Consider the following 19,766-nt stretch of genomic DNA (forward strand, 5'->3'; position numbering starts at 1 on the left):
GTGGGACAGGTTAACAGCCGAGCAAAAGCCTTACAAATATGTACTGGATGTACATGGGCATGGACATGGATGCGGGGATGATGGCAAACGGAATGCCCATCCTCGGGGGGTGTGGGGGGGGGAGGCGCGCGGCGGGTGGTGATGATGGCATACATGCAGAAACACAATCATATGCCTGGTACCTACATCCAAGTCCGCTGCCCACAGCCCGATGCCCGCTTTGGGGATTCAAGCCCAGTTGGAGCCAAGGAAGGGGCAAAACCAGAGCACAAAAAAAGGTACCCAGCTGAGCGGAGGATTACAAAGATAGAAGATTTAAGTACGGAGTTAGTTAACATAGTTGACTAGTTGGGAGGGTTGGATCGCAAACATCGCAAGAATCACAAGAAGCAAGTAAACGATTCAGCAAATGATAATAATAATAAAAATAAAACAACCAGGCAGTTTGGCAGTTGGCTGAGCATTGAGCGACGAACCCGTTCAGTTAGCTCGCGCATAAGTTACCGTACGGATAGAGCATGCGCTGCTCGCTGTCACTCTGGTGGCACACACACACACACACACACACACACGGACACCTTACCAGATCGTGGGGACCTGCTGTTGTGCCGTCGTAAAACAGGGATGTGATGATTCGCAACAAGGGTTTGGGCCAGGCTAGCAGCAAAAAGGAATGTGTTTGCGCACGAAAATACGGTTGAGGCGGGCCAAATGCGAGTGGCCGCCTAACGGCTAGGGCCGTGGGCCAGGACATTTCTGGCGCCGAGCCAACCAAAGGAAGCAATAAAGGGAGGAAACAATAATAATAATCATAATAATCATAATAATCATAATCAATAATCAATAATCATAATCTAAGAAAAAGCAACTTTATTGGCCTCCACTCGCGGGAGTCGAAGGTCTGGTAAGTTGCTGCCAACTCCAAGGTTCGAAAACCCGTTTTCCCCCAATGACAGGACGCCGCCGCCAACGGGAGGGGATGCTCGTTTCTTTTTATTTCCCCCTTCCTTGGTTACCCTTCCCTCTTGTGCTTCGGGATGATGGTAATCTGGGCTTCCAGTGGACTTTACCGCCGGAGCTGGAGAACCGCTGTTCTGACCAATCTCGCCCTCGCCCTAAGGGGAGCTTGGACACATTAGGGAGCGATTCAGTCCACCACCACTACCACCAACCCAACCAACCCTTGGAATGGATGCCAGTGCCAGAGCCAGTGCCACAGCAATATAAATCAGGACTCAGGTTCAATTCAGACACGGGGCAGTTTGCTTGCTTCGTTTGGGAACCCAATTCCCCCCCCCCCTTACCTAACCCCACTTCTCTCCCCGTCACGTCACACGAGTAATAGCGAATATCCATGTTTGAAGATAGCGTGGGTCTCTGTGACCGGCTTACCATGCACGCAAGCCCTGGAGGGAGCTCTCGGGAAGCTCGCTGGGGGTGTGACGGCGATGGACTGGGGGGCGGGGGGCTTGCGGGGGGGGTTGTTTATAGTGTCCTTGCATCACCGTCAAACTCTCGGAACCGGACTATTTGCTGTATTTGTTCGCAAAAGACACAAAAAAATAAGAAAAAAAGAAAAAAAAGAAAAAGCCACACTTCTATCCAGTCTCTCTAACTACCCTGTTTCGTCGCTGGGAAAGGTTGCCGTTGCTGGGTTTGTTATCAAAGGAGTTAATTAATGGCTGGTGTCCACTGTCAACAAGATCCAGGATTTACCAGCACCGCTGCTAACGGAACAACTCCTCTTTCTACGTCGACTACGTCAACGATGGTCTGTTAGGTTTTGAAGGTTCGACGGTAGATAATAAATGATGCTGAGATTTCGAAGAAGTATGTGTCGAGGATGAAAAGGTAAAATTAAGAAAAGAGGGAAAAAATCTTGGAAAGTTGGTCAATCCAACCACCTCAAACTTATTTCTACTTCTTCAGCGGTAAAGAGGGTCCATTATTAATCCTGCCAATCCCAACTTGCTCCACCACAACAATCAATGGCTGAATCATTAGTTATCCAAAAATTTACTAATATTAATTACTCTCAAATCATACTCCACTGCCACTTGGGTCTCAGGACTTCCCCGCTGCAGGGGGGCTATGGCGACCCATTCTTCAAGATAGCAGGACGATCCACGGCTGGCGGCAGAAGCAGAAAAAAGAAACCTCCAAAATAGCAAAACTTGATCAGAATTCCATCATTCAAGAATAGTTAACTACGGGTAGAAAACATAGTTCGGCTAATGCACCGAAGACGGGTCGAAATGATAAAACAACAGTTTAGTTCTACCATTGAAAAGCGGAAACCGTTTATCTCCAAGAATCACACTCCGTCAGACGAGGTCAATATCATGATTCTGATGAACATGGATGGCCCTTTTGGATGAGCGTCCAAGGGAGGGAAAAGTTTAAGTAAGGATTGCGCCATCAAGCAAAAAAAAAAAAATAATAATGGGTAGTTTTAGAACCCTTTCCCTTCTCTCAGGCTCGCTCTCGCTAATTTAATATTTTAAAACACATTCAAGCGCAACACGTTTCGTTCAAGAAACAAAAATTGAATGCTGGGGTTTGAGCCAGCGAATCAGCTCCCCTGAGGGCCCTAGCCAGCTTCACGATCGGAGGTTGAGAACACGGCCCAATCATGGATGATGATCCCGAGATATACGAGATGTGGAGACCCATCCTGGCACCCACCACGATCCAGGTGTAAATGGCCAATTAACATTGACCCCAGTTCTCCTTGCCGACCACCGTTCATCCACAACAGATGCCTGAATGCTGACCGGTTTGCCTTGTTCGGCGAGGTTGTTACCCCTTCATTATCATCATCATCATCATCATCATCATCACCACCACAACCGCGACCGACATGAGCGGTGTTTCAATTCTCTGGCATATTGACCAGGATAGGTTCCTGGGAATGCTCACTCAGCAACGGGATAACTGCCAATAGTAAGAAGCCTCCGTTCCCTGCCTAGGAAGAATTTGGTGGGTTAGTTCTGGACCTTCTTCAGATTGATGGCGGGTCTACCCAAACTTCGGAAAATATTACTTAGATACCCTAAGACGCGGAAAACTCCCTTCTGTGATTTCGCGTAGAGTGGGCTAGATAGTCTCCTCCCCACGACGCTTATCTCCCAAGAGAAGAAAAAGAAGGAGAAGAAGAAGAAAAAAGTGGAGAGAGGGGGAGGCGTGAGATTATTATTCTAAAAATTACTACTCGGTACCATTCTTTGCTTGCAGCTCGTAGTTTCATGGGATTTTCAAACGGTTCCGCCAGCCATAAATCTTGGCGGCAATTAGGGCGAAAAAAAGGGTTGGATCAGCAATAATCATCGCTGCTTGAGCCGGCATCTGGAATGGAATAATACAAGTCCGATCGTGAGCATCGAAAAATTCGAACTCCCTCGGTGCAAGTTCTCGGTTGCCATGCGGACCATCATTGTGGCAATCGGGCATATGTAATCGTCATAGATATTTTGACTGGCAGGGGTTTAGAAAAGTCATCACTATGGATGTCAGCATGGAGAAATAAGATTTTAAGGCTTTTAAGTACAGTACAAATCCAGGCTTATAGTTATTATATGTTGGTACAGCAGTAACTACATATGTCCTGCTCATCATTACTCCGAATGTATGCAGAGTCTATACGGAATGCATACGCAAGGGATAGTCACGACCATCGTCGCGTCAGCGGAGAGGGGAGGGGAAGATGAGTTCACCCATGGCGACCCTTCACGGAGCTCTTTCAACAAGGAGATAAGCACAGGATGAAGTTTTTCCCTTGGTGTTCTTCGCTTGCCATGTAATTACGCAAGTCAATGAATTGCGCATTTCAAACCATTCACCCTCCCAAAGGTAAAAATAGAAGTCATCGCCCACGCCCAGATCAGCTTCTCAATGTCCAGATGCCAATGGCCCTGGGAGACAACTTGTAATCCAGACCTGCATTCTTCCACGTTAACAGTGGCTCATGGATTTGTATGAATGTACATATATACATACATGTCATATCAGTCATTCACGGAGGGGCTAAGTTGAACCCATCACGGCTGTTGTGCTGTGTGTTTTTAGATGTTATCATCATACCTTGTTTGAAACACGCTGACTTTTTTGATGTTGATTTCAGTTTGAAGTGTCCACATCGCATATATTTTCCTTCTTTTTTTTTTTTTTTCTTCTTTTCTTTCCTTTCCAAATGCTGCAGTTGGTGCATGTCTTGAAACACTGCATGCCGCAAGGTTTGTTGGATTCGGCCTCACGCTCTTCTCGATCACACTACGTCCAGACTCCATGCGGAATTCTTCGGGTAGACTATCACTCCCGCTGCCATGGATTATGGATGAGGGAGTGGTAGCGCTTATTGGTGTGTCGACCATGCTGCAATTAAAATGGAGTATTTCCCTCTTAACTCCACCTTGATGAGTGGTTAGCGCTTGTATGTGTTCAGCAGCAAATGACATTGTGTTCAATCTTGCAAGTAACCTGCCGGCACGTTCTCAAACTGAGGACGGAATCATCACGACAGGTCACTGCTTAATCACCTGCCACGTTCAAGACCCTGCAAGTGTCTGAGGCCGCCATGGAGTTTATGTCCATGTCTTCCAGCCTGTCCAAACTGGAAGATATGACGATTACTGCAAGCCTGACAGCCTGGATTTCAACCAACGCTGCCACTTGGCATTGTGCCTTTTTAACCACACACGGACATCAAACCCTGCAAGGACCAACCCCATGATTAGGCGGTTTCAGGGTCTTTCTTAAGAGGTATTGGACGCTACATAAATGTAGACGAGAAGTTCAGATCGTTGAATTTATGGCATACGGATGTCTACGAGAAAGCGCATGTACATACACACACACATTCACACATACATACATACATACATACATACATGCATGCATGCGTGCGTGCTCTACGAAGTCAGAATATAAAAATAGACGATTCCTTCGCGAAAATATCTCATGGCAGGTGCCATCTGTCGCTGCTAATTTGAGTAAAAGGCCTTTCTTTTCCTTCTCTCAAATGCTTTCAACTTTCCTCCATTCAATCCATATCGGCTTTTGGGGGTTTTCTTGTCAGCGAATACCCAGAAAGAAGCCAACTTCGCCTTGGTGCTTTTTGTCACTCGTCATCTCGAGATTATCTATTACGGAGGGGCCCATGGCGTATCGGATATTTGGATGATCTATATTCCTTTTTAGGAAAATGGTGGGTTCAGACGCGGGAGCAAAATAGCATCAATCTGATAATTACCCTCAATGCTGCTGTGGACCTGGACGCAAACCAGGACATGGTGACAACGGCATTTTACAGACGGAGAAAAAAAAAAATTAAAATATTACACTGTCTTGAGGACTCCTTGTGTCAGCCGAGTTAATCCGAACAGCTCACTCACGCAGCACGGTTACGGTTGAGAAGCTACTACAGACGTGGCGCGGAGATGGTGGAGCACAAGACTGCTGCACCGTTGCACTTTAAAAAATCTGATACGCAGTAGCGGCATAGTCCGTGCATCGAAAGAAACTCGCCAAATCAGCGTTGACTTATGACAGTCCAAGCTGGGGAACTAATAAGCTAGTAAGACAGTCAGGAAGATTGTCCCCTGCTGGTGGAAAATCATGGCCACCGTCATCGGAGAACGCCGTCGAATGTGGCTGACGGTTCGACGAAGACTCTATCAAGATGTTGATGAAGATTTATCAATGACACCGTGTGACTGTGACGAGCAAACTAACAGTAGTGCCAGAGTAGTAGTACCGGAGTCAGGGACTGACTGAGGGTTTGCTCTGGACCAGTGTACCATACGTAGCAACCAACAACATCAGTCAGATATATCCCATGGCGTCGGCATCTTTCACCCCATTGGCCCAGGTTTGGATCCGCCATCGCGACTATTGGATACGCGCCAGGCGCCTTTCTCAAAATTTGAGTGTCGTTCTCCAATAACAAATATCCTCTTGGTTTGCCGCTGGCCGAGCGGTCAACTGGTGGCTGGTGGCTGAAGATATCCACGGACACACAATATGTTGGAAGTATTATTAATACTCAATAACCAGTTAGTTAACTAGTCAACTAACTGGATATCCCAAGGTTATTACCAATTTGCCAATGATTTGCGAAAACTTGGGGAACCGCTGTGGCTGTTCAGGAGTAATACGAGGAAGAAGCAAAACAGAACGCCACATTTGACGACTTCCACATCGAGGTGAACGTACTGGCATATATACTAAGGATTCCGGGTCTGTTTGAATGGAGGAAACCCCCAAGTTCAATCAACCAGTTCCTTTTGCTGTGGCTCTTTATTCTCTTCAATAGCCGAAGTTGGCTCGCAGTCCACCATGATTTCGGATTACCCACGGCAAAATATCAAACATCAATATATAAATGAATAATATTACAAGGTCTAATTCGCAGCATCATCATCATTCCAAGAAGCCACAGCCATCTTCAACCTTGCGACGGCTTCTTCAACGAAAGAGGATAACATCCATAAACGCCAGGCAGAAAAAGCTAATGGGAGTTCATTGATGCTGCAAGGTCCATTCTCAAAACAGCCAATAACGTCTCGGTTGAATCTATGGGCCTTGGAAGCTTGGAGCAACCGTTTGTTGCCAAAAAAGAAAAAAAAAAAAATATGACTCCACACTTTGCGCTGGTGGCTTGGTCTTCGGTGAATTAGAAAGGACTCCATGAAATTAAAATACATTTAGCTTTTATCGCACCGATTTTGTGCACGGAAATAATGTTCCGTTGCATTTCGAGCTTGTTTTGACATGCACAAAAATGCAGTCGTCAATGGTCAGATAGGAATTTCTCAAAATTCAGGCAGCATCTTCTCGCTGCAACGCGTGCGAGTGGTTGCAGCCTCTCCATCCCATCATCCCCACGATGCGCCACCGGTTCCCATCTCAAGAAAAGCCGCAGCGGGACTGTTGACATGCATGACGGTTTTCCCTGAAGTTCCAGTTGTTTGAAAATCAAGTAGACCGTTGTACTGCTGCTCCTTGATACGAGGCAGCAGAAACAGAAGGGCCCCCTCATCCTTGTACGGAGTTAAGTTGCTATCACCAGCCCTGGATATATACAAGAATTTCTCCTTATTCTGATCGACCCTTGATCTTACCATCGGATCTAGCTATCTAGCTGGCACATGTTGTAAGTTTTGCAATCCTTTCGAAGCCGCCAACATTTTTGACGAGGATGTGGAACCCACAGGTTGTTACTGGTTCATCGATGAACACGAACAAGCATTTCACGGGCATGGGCATATAGACCGTTCAGCGTTGTAATGTATGTATGTAGTTACATGTCTGCCATACGGAGTACAGTATGAACGGCACAGATCCAGACAAAAGCATGGACAAATATTAGATTGCATGGTGTTAAATCTCAAAATAAAAATAAAATAAATAATAAAAACTATCAAGAACCAAACAAACACATACCTCCAAATAGGATCCCTAACTGTTTTTGATAGCTTGTTTCAGCTCAGCTACATTCAATCCTTCACATCTCCACATTGTTGCTATGTGCTTTGTAGAGATGTGACCACCATATCCTGACTTGAACCCCTTAGCATGAATTCGCAGGATTACCTCCACCACAGCTTCATTGCCCCCTGCCACACGCCGTCTTCCAAGGTTCCATCCATTGTCTAAGCATATTTACCCTACCCGACAAATGCACTTCCTAGTTCATTTCAATTGGATTGAAAACCAAGCAACGGGTAGGAGGAGGGCAGCCGACGTTGAGGAATATCCGTTCCCCAAACGACTAACCCCAAAAGTTTCGGGCAAGTCCATCCATCCTTCCAAGTATTGCTTCCATATATGCGGTCCGATTCATGAAGTATGGATTCACACAAAAAGGTGTAATGTCGCCCATGGCAATAGCTTCCTGAAGATCATTCCAATGAGGCGATTAGGCCAGTATCTGAATACCAGCCTGCACTTCCACCAACATCAGTCTTCTTCTAATATTCCAGAAGAGAAACACAGTTAGTTGGTGGGGAAAATAACTCGTGAGGAGACGCATATTATTGCTACCATCTGCTAGCGTATTAGTATAATGGGGGAAACAACTCGAGAGGTGATGAATAAAATAGATAATAATACAGTCTGCAAACAACAATGATTTAATGCATTGGCATTCTCCACACTTGCCCTTTATGTAGCGATGTAATGTACATGCATACAACACGTAGATAGCTGTACATTTTTATCCAAGAGCTAGCATTTTACCAATGCATATGCCAACCCACGCAGGTCGCGGTGACATCGGTCTATTTTCTGTTGGTTAGTGCGGCTTGCCTGGTTGAGCGGAGAAGAAATAAGGGGTAATCGGAGAGCAACAGAAGAAGCCTTTCGAATTTTTCAATATCAAACATAACAAAACCGAGCTTTGGTCCACTAGACTGAAACATATTCATAAGAATCCGTCAAAAGGGAGCTGAATCCTTTCGTAGGATATGATGCCAACCCAGCCCGGCGCTTGGTACATATCGGCTGAACATGTATAGACAGTCCATGTGATTGTTCGCTTGTTTGGTAGCCAGTGAATCCCAAGCTCCCAGCCAAGCATAATACGAGGAGAGCATAATGACCTGGAGGCTGGATTTACTCTCCAGGCTCCAGGGGTGAAGGTTGGAATGTCTTCGATCGCTTCACCTCCAACAGTTTGCTCGCTGAGGTTAACTGCAGGAAATGTTGCCAGAATCCCCAGCAAAACATTTCTTGTCTTGCTTTCAAGAATAAAACGAATCTTGAATCTCGCTTCCTCGCTTCTTTAGCCCGAGTCTGCTCCACAGTAATCCACCAACGGCTCGCAAAAGCCCCCAGAGTCTGGTAATTGGAATCCATTTTGATCGGTGGAGAGATGGAGAGATATCGCCATTATACCATTAATCGTAAACACTCTCCCTCCCCGCCAGGGCCGTATGATGAAAAGAGCAAGTAAGACGGAAGTCCGGCCTTTGGCATGACCCCGAGAACCTCCATGGTTGGTGTATTATGTGAGTAATCACACCCGCATCAACGCGGGGGAAAATGGACAGAGAGACGATTATTTCCTCCTTCCATTTGACGTTTAGCCGTTTTCCTTTTTGGCCTTGGGAAAACCCCAGGATAGGTAAAAACCCCACTGGTCGAGACTCGAGAACTCACAAAGGGGTGGCCTGGCGTGCTTGAAAACGTGTTTTTAGGCGAGAAACGTTTAGCTCACTGTCGTCTAACATCGTTTCTCGATCCATCGCCCCACATGGCCAGGATAATATGTGGGCATAACTAAGAAAACGGCCTCCGAACAAGCGAGTGCTCCGCCAGCTGAATCCACATCTAGACTCGATAGAACGTGGCGGATGGATTCAAGAAGCTTGGACACTTGTGGCATCCAAACAACGTGTAGAACCTTTTTTTTTTTTTTAAGCTCAGGAACCCTTGTTAAACTCTCATGCAGCCCAAATTTTGGCCATCTCTCTCATACAGGGCCACTGAAGGGGTTGACGCAGGATGCGCCAACTCACATCGTGAATGACCCTGTTCTGCTGTCCTGATCGTGTTCGTCTCTTTTTTTGGAGCAATTAAGATATCCGGGCTGGAAGCAAAGATATGTTGTTAACTGTTAGTACTTTCATAACAATGCTGAACTATGAACTCGTTAGTGAAATCGCTATTCAACTCCTCACTGTCCACTCACTAAACAGCTGTGGCTTGGTTTAAAAATACCAGTTAATTCTGTTTTTAGCGACTCCAACGATGCCACATGTATGGGAAGGGCGGGCGATGCACATGGACCATCAAGAAAAAGAAATACAGACAACGTTACAGCGGTGGAGATACCGAGAATCATTATTGTTCATGTCAGAGGTTCGTTAACCCTCCCTACCTCGGTAGCCTGCATGATAGAATGGAATGCCTTAATATCCCCCAGCCGGATAAACCGGCCAAAGGCGCAAAACAATAAACCCACAAAACTGGATACCAGGTTGGACCGGAGTTGATAAACCAGGAAAAGCGCTGGACTATCAAGCTGAAATCTGAGGTTGGCCCCGATCTAACCATGTTTAAAATCCTGGACGCAACAAGTAGCCACAGATCTTCCTAGTCAAAAACATTCGATCCCTGTGGGTCAGCTCTCGTACAACAGACAAGAGGACGCCTGGTGAGCGATCGAGAGCGCTTGATTCTGGTCCCAAATAATTGGGCGAGGATATTCGTACGTGGACATGCAATCAATGGAATGGGCCTTTCACCACCCACCAATCCAACGAGATCTCTCCCTCTTTTTGTCGTTCGATGCCCACTGAGGTCACCATGAACATCACCGTTTGACCGACCCAGCCCGAGACAGCTGGTGACATCTGGTTATTGTTACATGATCTACAGGCGTTCACTCTCAGCCCCTCAAACGCCAACTCTCAATCAATGGTTTCTCTCCGGGATCCCGTTTTTGCTGGAGAGATAACCACCTGGAACAGTCCAACCAGCCTTTTCTCTGCTTGCGATGAACTCTGGTTGATCATCAACAAGCACTGTTCTACGTGCAATGAGACCTTTAAAAAAAAGGGGGGGGGGGTTTCTCGTTTCTCTTCTTTCTGATTCTCTGGAGCAGGCCTCTCCTGAGACGATCGTTCCTCAGTGTGGGCAAGAAGCGAAAAGCTGGGCTGCCCGATAGTAATGGTCTCTCAGATTTGTCAATGGCTTGACCGGCAATGCCCCAATTTTCTAGCTGCATTATTACTATCTGATGTCAATGCTTTGCGAATAGTCGTCCTGCTGTCTCCAGTCCCGTAGTTTGAGGCAGCAAGCATGTCAAGTGTTGCTTGCTGTCCAGTCCTCTATTCCCCATGGGCCTACTTCACAAGAGAATTTGTGATATGGACGAAAACCAACAGATATGTGGGATAGCTAGTTGTGCATATTGCAAAATGGCAATTTCGCATTCGAGGTTTTGGGATTTTAGAATACAATTCTGGGTTTGTTTTTAGCCAGGGTGACACTCTCTATCTCCTTATTGTGGAGCTTAACAATGCTACTGTCATTCGACAGCAAGCACTTTCAAAATCTGAGGACGTTTGCTGGTTTGTTCTTGAGTTCTTTGATGTATACTGCTGTTCTAAGGATATGGTGCCTGCCGTGCATCTAAGAACTGTTTTAAACCATATCTCATTGGTAGCAAAATCTTTAAGGGTGAATATATTTGTCACAGATGAGAATACATTGTCTTATCTCACTGTTCTCTCATTTCAAAGCTTGTTGTGGCCTGAGTAAATAGATCTGCAGAGCAAATGTATCCATATATTCATGCATGCATATTCTATACTCCTATTTAGGCATACATGTAAGATTGAGGCACTCTACTCGAGAAAAGCAGAGCAGAAATGTATACTTAACTTATAAGAACAATTATAAATGAAAAATCAACTTCTGAGGAGACACAGATACATGACAGGAATTTCAGAATAATTACTCTCTTCAAACAAAGAGAGAAAGAAAGAAAGAAAAAAAAGAGGTCTCGAAAGAGAGAGAGAGAGAGTGTGTGTGTGTGTGTGTGATTGAAAAAGAAATGTAAGTCTGAAATAAATTCCATGCGAATGAAATCATAAACAGATTAGCTGAATAAGCCATTCATATATAGAATGGCTTTCATCTTAAAAGGAAACATGAGGGCCACAAGCTCGATTACTTGCAGGAGAAAAGAAAAGAAACCAAATGAAGATGTAACCAAATTTTGCACACAAACTCCTGTCACAGAACCTCGAAACAGTGCCTGTTCAACAAAAAGGGGTCGAGAAAAGAGAGGAAGACAATTTAAGTTGGCAGAACGAATAAGCGAGTATTCGTTGGCGCCTGTTTCCAAAGAGATAGACATAAATCATCACTCGTCATTTGTCACTTGTGATCAATATGTCAACAGCTGACTTGATATATCATATTTGCCAAGTTCAGTTCGTATCGTATCATAATTACGATCTGACAAGAGGGCGGCTGTGATTTTGTCCAAGGTAACAACTCTCCCAGAAGGAGACTGACTGATAGGTAAAACAGCCATAATATATATAGAAGCATTTTGCTTGGTGGGGCAAGGGCTACATATATAGAGGTGTGGGGGAATAAAACAAGTAAAATAACAAAGAGTTGGGAATCGGGGAATAGGGAAGCTTGGTTTTACAACCCGCCATAATGAGGTACTGGATATACATAGGGAGTCGAGCAAAGCTGATACAGGCAGAACATGAGGCAAAACAATCCCCCTAGAAAAATGAATCTCTAAATCTCTATCCCAAAACAGGTTCATAACGGGAGAGAAAACTATGCGTAACACCCAAAAAGCAAAAATGGAGAGAAAAAGTTCAAAAAGGAAGTACGGCAAATAAGAGAACGAGAAAGAAGTTGCTTCTCATGGTAAATGAGAGAAGGAAATGTTAACGGTTGATTCGAAAGTGCCGAACCAAAAACGAAGAGCCAAGCAACCATCCAATTTCCAATTCATACCCAGTTCTTTTCTTCTTCTCTTGTCACTGACTGGATTCCACAGAGTCCCTTGATAATCAGAGTTTATACCTGGTTTACTCCAAACGGCATAAATACTTGTCAAATAATAACGCCATCGAATACAACACACGCTTCCTTCGGAAGACTCGAAAAATAAATCTTCACAAAAAGGCGAGGCTGCCATATTTCGGAGACATAGGATAAGGCTATGTAAAAACAGACATTTAACAATGCAAGACAAGGACATATGGGCTAAACATATAGAACAGAAGGGTCTTTCGGAGATGAATGACAAAGCCATGTAAGTGTAGAAATGTATCATGTAGAAAGGGTATTTATCGAAGGCGAAAAGGGTTGAGAAGGACTCAAGTGCTAAGCTTTTAAAGCCACACGTCACCCTCCTCCCCTCTAACCCACTTCCTCCAGACCGCGTCATAGGCATCTTCTAAATCGCTCACCCATCGTTTGGTGTCAAAAAGTTTGCTTTCCCATCTGTTTAAGAAAAGCATTTTCCTCAACTCGATCAGTCTTCCCCGGGCACGGCCTTGGCCACCTAGTTCATATCTCAAACCTAGCCCGAGACTTACAGCACGGCTTTCATACTCCTCCTCTGAAGAGGCGATTAATTCGCAAGCGGCCTGTCGGCCGGCTTCTGTTTGTGGGAGGGCGCTGGTAAGTATACTAGAAGCCATGCGAGAACACATTTTATATTTATATCGAGGTAGGGTAAGGAGTGGGGTCCCGCTCCAGAGGACGTCAGCGGCGGTGGTATGGGCATTGCATTCAGGGGTATCAAGGAATAGATCACAAATGCGAGCACGGGAAATATGAGCATGTTTAGGAGCGACGTCGGTGAAAACAATACGGGAGGCAATGGCCTCTCCAGCCCACGCAATAGCCGTCTGTTTGAGGTTATGCTCACCAAGGTCTGGAAAACGGAGAAGCCACAGAATTGCGTTCGGGATGCGGGAGAGAATACGAAGCCACGTACGAAAAGTAGTTGGCTCGATCTAGAGTAGATTAAAAAAGCGCGTAAGTATTTTAATTATGGTTGAGTTAAAAGGAAAATGATTGAAGAGTATGGTATCATACCTTATAAAGCTGGTTGAAATTCCCGAGAATAATAGCGTCGTCCCGAAGATCAGGAAACATCTCCTTACGCATTTTCCACCTGTTGGCTTGTTCCTCTTCCCATGTCAAACGCCTGTCTTGCGAATCTGGAGCACTCTGTCGGTGATCACAGCAGAAGAAGGTTTGGCGGGTGAACACTATTCTCTCTCCATATATCCAATCTTCGAGGTCTTCACCATGGTTCTCTTCTACCAACCGATCCTCGATTCGAATCACGCGTTTTCTTGGTGTGAGTGTTTCAAGGGGGATTGAAATTTGGTCTGCAAGAATATAATCACACCATTCAGCTCCGAGTGTGCCCGCAAATCCCATAAATGACATATGTATAGGAGCCGGTCTAGCAGCGAAAACCTCATTCCTTGCGCCACGTGTATATCCGTTAAGGTTTATCAGAATGTGAATCTCATCCTTCACGATTTGTTCCACTAATCTATCTACCGGCCAGTTGCTAACATCGCGGAAAACAGGAGCTTCGCGTTCAATCTGTTTTCGATGAACAGAGTTGTCGCTGGCAGTTGTGGCATAGCAAAACGCTTTGACACGAGAGGGGTTATGGAGACCGAAAACAGACTGCATCAAGTGTGCTAGAGGATGGTTGTTGAAATCGGAGGAAACATATCCAATATTTAGGTGCGGGTTTGGTGGGGGAGGAGGCCGGTATACCGTAGGAGGGAGCCAGGGAGATCGAAGGGTGGAGCATGATATCCGAAGGCCATTGCGCTGTGAAATATGGCGGATTTGCTTGGCTGAGAGGGGACATGTGAAGGTGTGAAAGGGTAATACAGTTGGTGCATTGGGAGCGGTTAAGTTAGCTGGAAGCTGGGGTCTCGAGTATTTTGAGAGGGGATACTCTTTGCCATGAACGTATCGATCCTGATACCACTGCCAACCGATACATTTTATCGCACGTTCGACGAGTCTCACGATTCTCGAGCCTTCCCACTTTTGGCCAGCCCAGGTTCGCAACAAAGCGTTCAAAGAAGCGTGGTAGGGAAGTAAAGCCGAATCCTTACCAACAAGAGTAAGACTGAGGCCTAGCTGGTCGCGTGGCATGGTCGCCAACACACCAGAACCCCATGTTTCTCCATCTTTGAGCTGTTTATCCACGATTTCAACTACCCGTTTGATCCAGCCCGAATCAACGCCCATTTCTTTTGCATCTCGAAGCATTCCCTTATCATCAACATGCCACCGATCACGAGAGCCATTATTAGCTGCAATTCCTCCCCTGCCTCCCCAATCACAAACAGAGTTCAATGCGTTTGCAAGGCCGCACAACGCCTCTGCAAAGTCGGGGTTAGCAGCCACGGCTCGTTTATAGTAGCCAATGGCATCGTTAATCCGGCCTGAATCTTTAACAGCATTGGCTAAATTGGCTAATGCAATGTCAAATTTGCTATCACATTGAACCGCCTGCTCATACATCTTAATTGCGGCAGGGAGTTGCCCAATATCCTTCAACAGGCTGCCAAGGTTGGTATAAAGATGAGCATGTTTCGAATCAAGATTAAGACCATAATTATAGTAAGCCAGGGCAAGCGCAACCCCACTACCGGGAACAACACCAGGGATATCGGGCAATTGATTTTCGCCAGCTGCACACGGAGCATACGGTGGCCCGTTGTGTTGGATGCTGGCGAGTAAGATTCCAACGTTATTAGCCGTGGACGGGCTGGGTTGAAGAGACAGGGAAAGGTAGTAGAGAGCAAGAATGTCACGGACTCCAGTGGACGTTTTCGAGCCTCCCGGGGCGGAACTGGTTGACATACCATCTTGGTAAATTTTGGCGAGCGAGAGCAACGAGTTACTGGTGGTTGAAATAGCCGCTTTTTTGGCAATTCCTTCTGGAATATGCTGGAATCCGGGGAGGCTTCCTTGAGGACGGAAAGCGAGTTTCGCTGTTTGTAGCGCCTTATCAGGGAAAAGTAGCACCGCGCTCGTAGGGTCGCGCTGGTGGTGGGGCGCCGACAGCGTGTGGCGATTCTCTTCCTCGAAAGCCGACAAAATTAGTCTGATAAGGCTTCGAATTCCACGTCGTCGTCTCCCGGCTCCGATTAGGATGGCATCCTCAAAGGCGGCGGCTGCCCCGACGTTATCACCTAGGGCATAAAGCATATTTCCTTTCGCGTGGATAAGTGCAAGCATTCTTCCATTGTCACAACCAGGTATGGCATATCCACTTGATCCATAGCCAGGGGCAGCATTCTCCTTTGTATGAGCATCAAAGTTAGGAGGGCAATCCGGGTCCGCTTCATGGTCGAAAACTGCTTTATCGACGGATTCAGTAGTTGACACGCTTGATGATCGACTCTCTGTTTCACTGTCAGTTTCACTCATACGGCCATCCATCTTGAAACATTCGCCGTTGGGTGTAAGTCGGAGAGTTGTTTCGACAAATTCAATGACATTGACGGCTTCTCTACCCCTCTGGCTACTGCATAGAAGACCGATGAGATGCTCTACCGCCTCAAAATAGCTTGGTCGCAACTTGACAGCACGGAGCCAATGGTTTAGTGCTTCCTCACGTCGATCGAGAGCAAAAAGTGTAGCCGCAAGATTAGAAATCGCTTCAACATGCCTTTTAGAGAAATATATGTTAGAATATTGAAGACAAAATGTGTTCCGGCTATAATAATGAGGATAGATTGGCACGTACGAAGCATCCTTATTGATAATCCGAGTATACCACCTAAGCGCTTTATCATAATCCCCAAGACCATAGGCCAGGCATCCACCGACCAGCATTCCATCAATCCATTCCCCCCCACTCTCAACACAAAGGCTGGACAGAATTTCCAGGGCACACACAGCATTCTCCATCACAGAGGCCTCACTGTACACAGCAGGACCTGAAGAACGACGTATCGTGCGGAAATGATCAAGGGAACGGCTCTCCGGTAATCGATGACTGGGGTGTTGACCGAAAGGAGCGCGGTCAACATGGTAGTTGCGAACGAAATTGTTATCAGATACCGCAGAGTGGTTCGGAGGAAATTGCTTCCCATCGATCTGATTTTCTAGAGTCATACCCACCTGTCGCCCATGGGCTAGAGGGAAATGTTGGCTTGGAATGGGAGTCCCATGAGTATTATCGAGAGTAGCGTCAACGTTTCCAGCATGTGAGCTGAAGTCAGAAGCAGGTTGTCGGGGGGGTTTAGGGTATATATTCGGTTTTGGACGAGCATCACTATCTTGTACCCCCAGCGCAGCGTTTTTCCTTCGAGTATTATGAAGTAACGTAAGTAGGTCGACATACACACTGTGCGCCCATGATAAAATCTTCTCTTTAAACTCAGTATTCTTGGGTCTCGAAATAATATCTGCAGCTGAACCCTGAAACACATTAGGTTGCTGGGGCGCTTGCCAGTTGAGATTTTCTAGTTCGGTTGGTTTTGGTTTATGTTGATGTTGATGTTGATGGTGTTGGGGTTGGGGTTGCTGTTGTTGAGGGTGTTGATGTACAGTATCATGTCGTGTATTTTGCAACGATCTTGTATGGTAAGGGACACTATTCTGGTCCCAGAGCGTATCTATCTGATTCTGATGTGAAAGACGAGGGGGGAAAGACTCCAGGGCAGCTGGGTCCGAATTATACAAGTGATGGAGATTTCGTTGTGGTGGCTGTGCCGGAACAGGATTCCATGAGAATCCCGGTGTAAGCAGGTCAGTCGAAGGGAGAGATTGTCTATTAAAAGGCTGTTGGAGAGAAGCTAAAGCAGCGGAGTTGTCTTGGACAAGACCAAATGCGGGGGTTGACTGGTACCGTGAATCACGAGAAGCCGCAGGTCGATAGGGGATATAGGCACCATCAGGCCAGTATGGACCATAGGGACCAACGCCCGCAGACGCAGTTGGACCAAGGTTAGACTGCATTGACGCAGCTAATATAGTGGGAATCGAAGGACCATTTGGCAACAAGTGCCTTTGGGACGCAAGTAACGATGCTGTTTGGTTTAGTGATGAATCGACACCAGATGGGTAGTTCAGGGACTGAATCCAGCTGGCTCCATTGTGGTTTTGGGACATGCCACAAGGAAGGCCAGCGGATGTGATTACGTCGAACTTGTATGTCGGCGGGAAACTTTGGAGTTGAGATGATGGAAGGATATCGAGACTCTTGAATTGCCATGAATCTGCTGGTAGGCCTGAGTGTTGTGATATACCCTGGCCATTCTCTAATGGGGAAACCAAAATGTGCTTCAATGCCGGGCGCTGAATTGATTGATCCCCCAAAGTCCCGTCATATCCAGCGGCCAGGGTGCCGTTAGGGGTTTTCCGCCTCAGCGTATTCTCTGCAGTGCTTCCATTTCTGACCACGGCAGAGCTTGTCAGATCATGAGCAGTTGGTCGCTGGATAGGGCGGGGGAACTGCACACGTTGTTGACGTAGCATCGACGAATGTTGCTGCTGATCTGGGTATCCGCACTGCTCTCCGTGACGGAAAGCAGAGCGCAAGGCGTTGCTGGCCGCATTGTACGGAGGTTCCAACCAGTCGAAAGGCGGTTGATGGTCAAGATGGTGATGTAGAAAATGGTGTGACTGCTGTGCCACAGATGGTAACATTGTTACGGTCTTGGGAGGGTGGCACCCTCTTGGGGTACGGAGGGAGGGAAAATTGGTGGACAAGAGCGAGATATGAAAGGGAGCCTACCCAGCTCGTTATCGAAAAAACCGTTCCTTTAATCGTTTCGGACACCGCATCATGCCACAGCTAATCAAAAACATATACGGTTAGAAAACGCACTTATCGCCTGCCAAAAAAGAAAAAAAAAATTAAAAATTAAAAATTAAAATAAAATAAACATCACTTCAACCGATGAGTTCATTCCCTTACAAAGGACAATGAATAAACGGCAGCTTCGAGTGTATTGGTTGGCTCTAGAAGATTGGCCAGCAGACTTATATCTCGTCCTGGTTTTAATGAGGTCGTATTGGAACAAATGTTGATTGCCTCTGGGATGTGGTGTTGCACAAACACTACAAACCATCAAGGAAACGACTTGATGGTGGTTTGCTTGATACCCAGTAAACCGCTGTACGTAAGAAAAGCTGGATATGAGCACAAGGCCGGAAAGGACTGTGTGATACTGAGAACTCTGAGTAGAGGTTCGACGGTTATATGGATATTATTTTAAATTCGTGATGTTATTCGCGGGGGGGAGCATGTAAGGTTGCTTGCTTTTTACGAACTTAGTTCGAGGTGGGACTCCGGAGTGGGTTGCGTTGCGGAGGCAGCACAGCTAATAGTTCATGGGGGAAAAGATCCCTCAGGCTGTCTAGATTCCCTCCTGCTAAAAGTTAGAGATAAATACTTAACAAAGTTGGAAGCAAGGCCAGTCAAGTGAAGGTAGCGTGAAGGAGAGTGAGTGGTTGGGGGCAAAAGAGCTGATGATGCCAAGATGACAAGAGTCCGTTCATATATTTATTAACAAAATACTCTTCCGTGTTGGATCACATACAACTTGGGAATGCATGTACGGTAGAAGGAGTATGTTCAGTATGCATCCATATCCAATCACACCCACGTGCACTTCAGAATTATAGATAGACGTCGGAATTTGCGGAGACTTCGAGATTTCAATACTGGCAAATGGATATTGCCAAAGAGTCCAAAGTTTAAGTGTAAAAAGGGTGGAACGTAACGGCGGGATTCTCCAGAGTCCAGAGAGAGGAGTTGGATCGAGCAGAAAAATCGAGTGGGAAACGAGGTAGAAAAAAGCAAACAAAGAGACTAGCGGGATGGACGCGGGACGGGGCCAGCAAACGACCAAACATTCAGAGGCCCAAAACAAGAAGAACGTCAAGACGGGGAACGGTAGCTTCTGGGCGAGGGAGACCGTGGTTGGAGATGGGTGGTGGACCATTTACCCCGAAGTCGCGGGATGATGTCGAAAGAGGGACGGGAAGTAAAAGCGAAAAAATCGGAGGAGGAAGGAGAAGAAGGGGAGGATTATGGACCGAACGACTGACGGCTGATTAACAACGTGGTTGGAGAGGGGAAGGGTCGTTACTCTCTTGTTGGTTGGATGTTGCCTCTGTGAGTTTGTGTGAGGAATGTGGTGAGGAGTTATGTTCTAGCCTCAAGGTTGGTTAGGTAGCCTTTTTTTTTTTTTTTTTTTTTTTTTTGGTAGGGGGGGGGGGGGGGAAGG

General features: G+C 46.3%; 2 protein-coding genes across 2 annotated transcripts; both read right to left on the reverse strand.

Moving 5' to 3' along the window:
- Window positions 1-8,610: 8,610 nt before the first annotated feature.
- PADG_12356 (uncharacterized protein) lies at window positions 8,611-8,853 on the reverse strand (the record flags this gene model as incomplete). Its single annotated transcript, XM_010764896.1, has 1 exon — window positions 8,611-8,853. One exon carries the CDS (start codon window positions 8,851-8,853, stop codon window positions 8,611-8,613), a length of 243 nt encoding a protein of 80 aa, XP_010763198.1.
- Window positions 8,854-12,866: 4,013 nt separating this feature from the next.
- PADG_07801 (uncharacterized protein) lies at window positions 12,867-18,180 on the reverse strand (the record flags this gene model as incomplete). The annotated part of the gene is made up of 3 exons (XM_010764743.1): window positions 12,867-13,496; window positions 13,579-16,195; window positions 16,274-18,180. 3 exons carry the CDS (start codon window positions 18,178-18,180, stop codon window positions 12,867-12,869), a joined length of 5,154 nt encoding a protein of 1,717 aa, XP_010763045.1.
- Between the last annotated feature and the right edge of the window lie 1,586 nt (window positions 18,181-19,766).

The sequence above is a fragment of the Paracoccidioides brasiliensis genome (genome assembly GCF_000150735.1).
Source record: "Paracoccidioides brasiliensis Pb18 unplaced genomic scaffold supercont2.12, whole genome shotgun sequence".
NCBI lineage: Eukaryota > Fungi > Ascomycota > Eurotiomycetes > Onygenales > Ajellomycetaceae > Paracoccidioides > Paracoccidioides brasiliensis.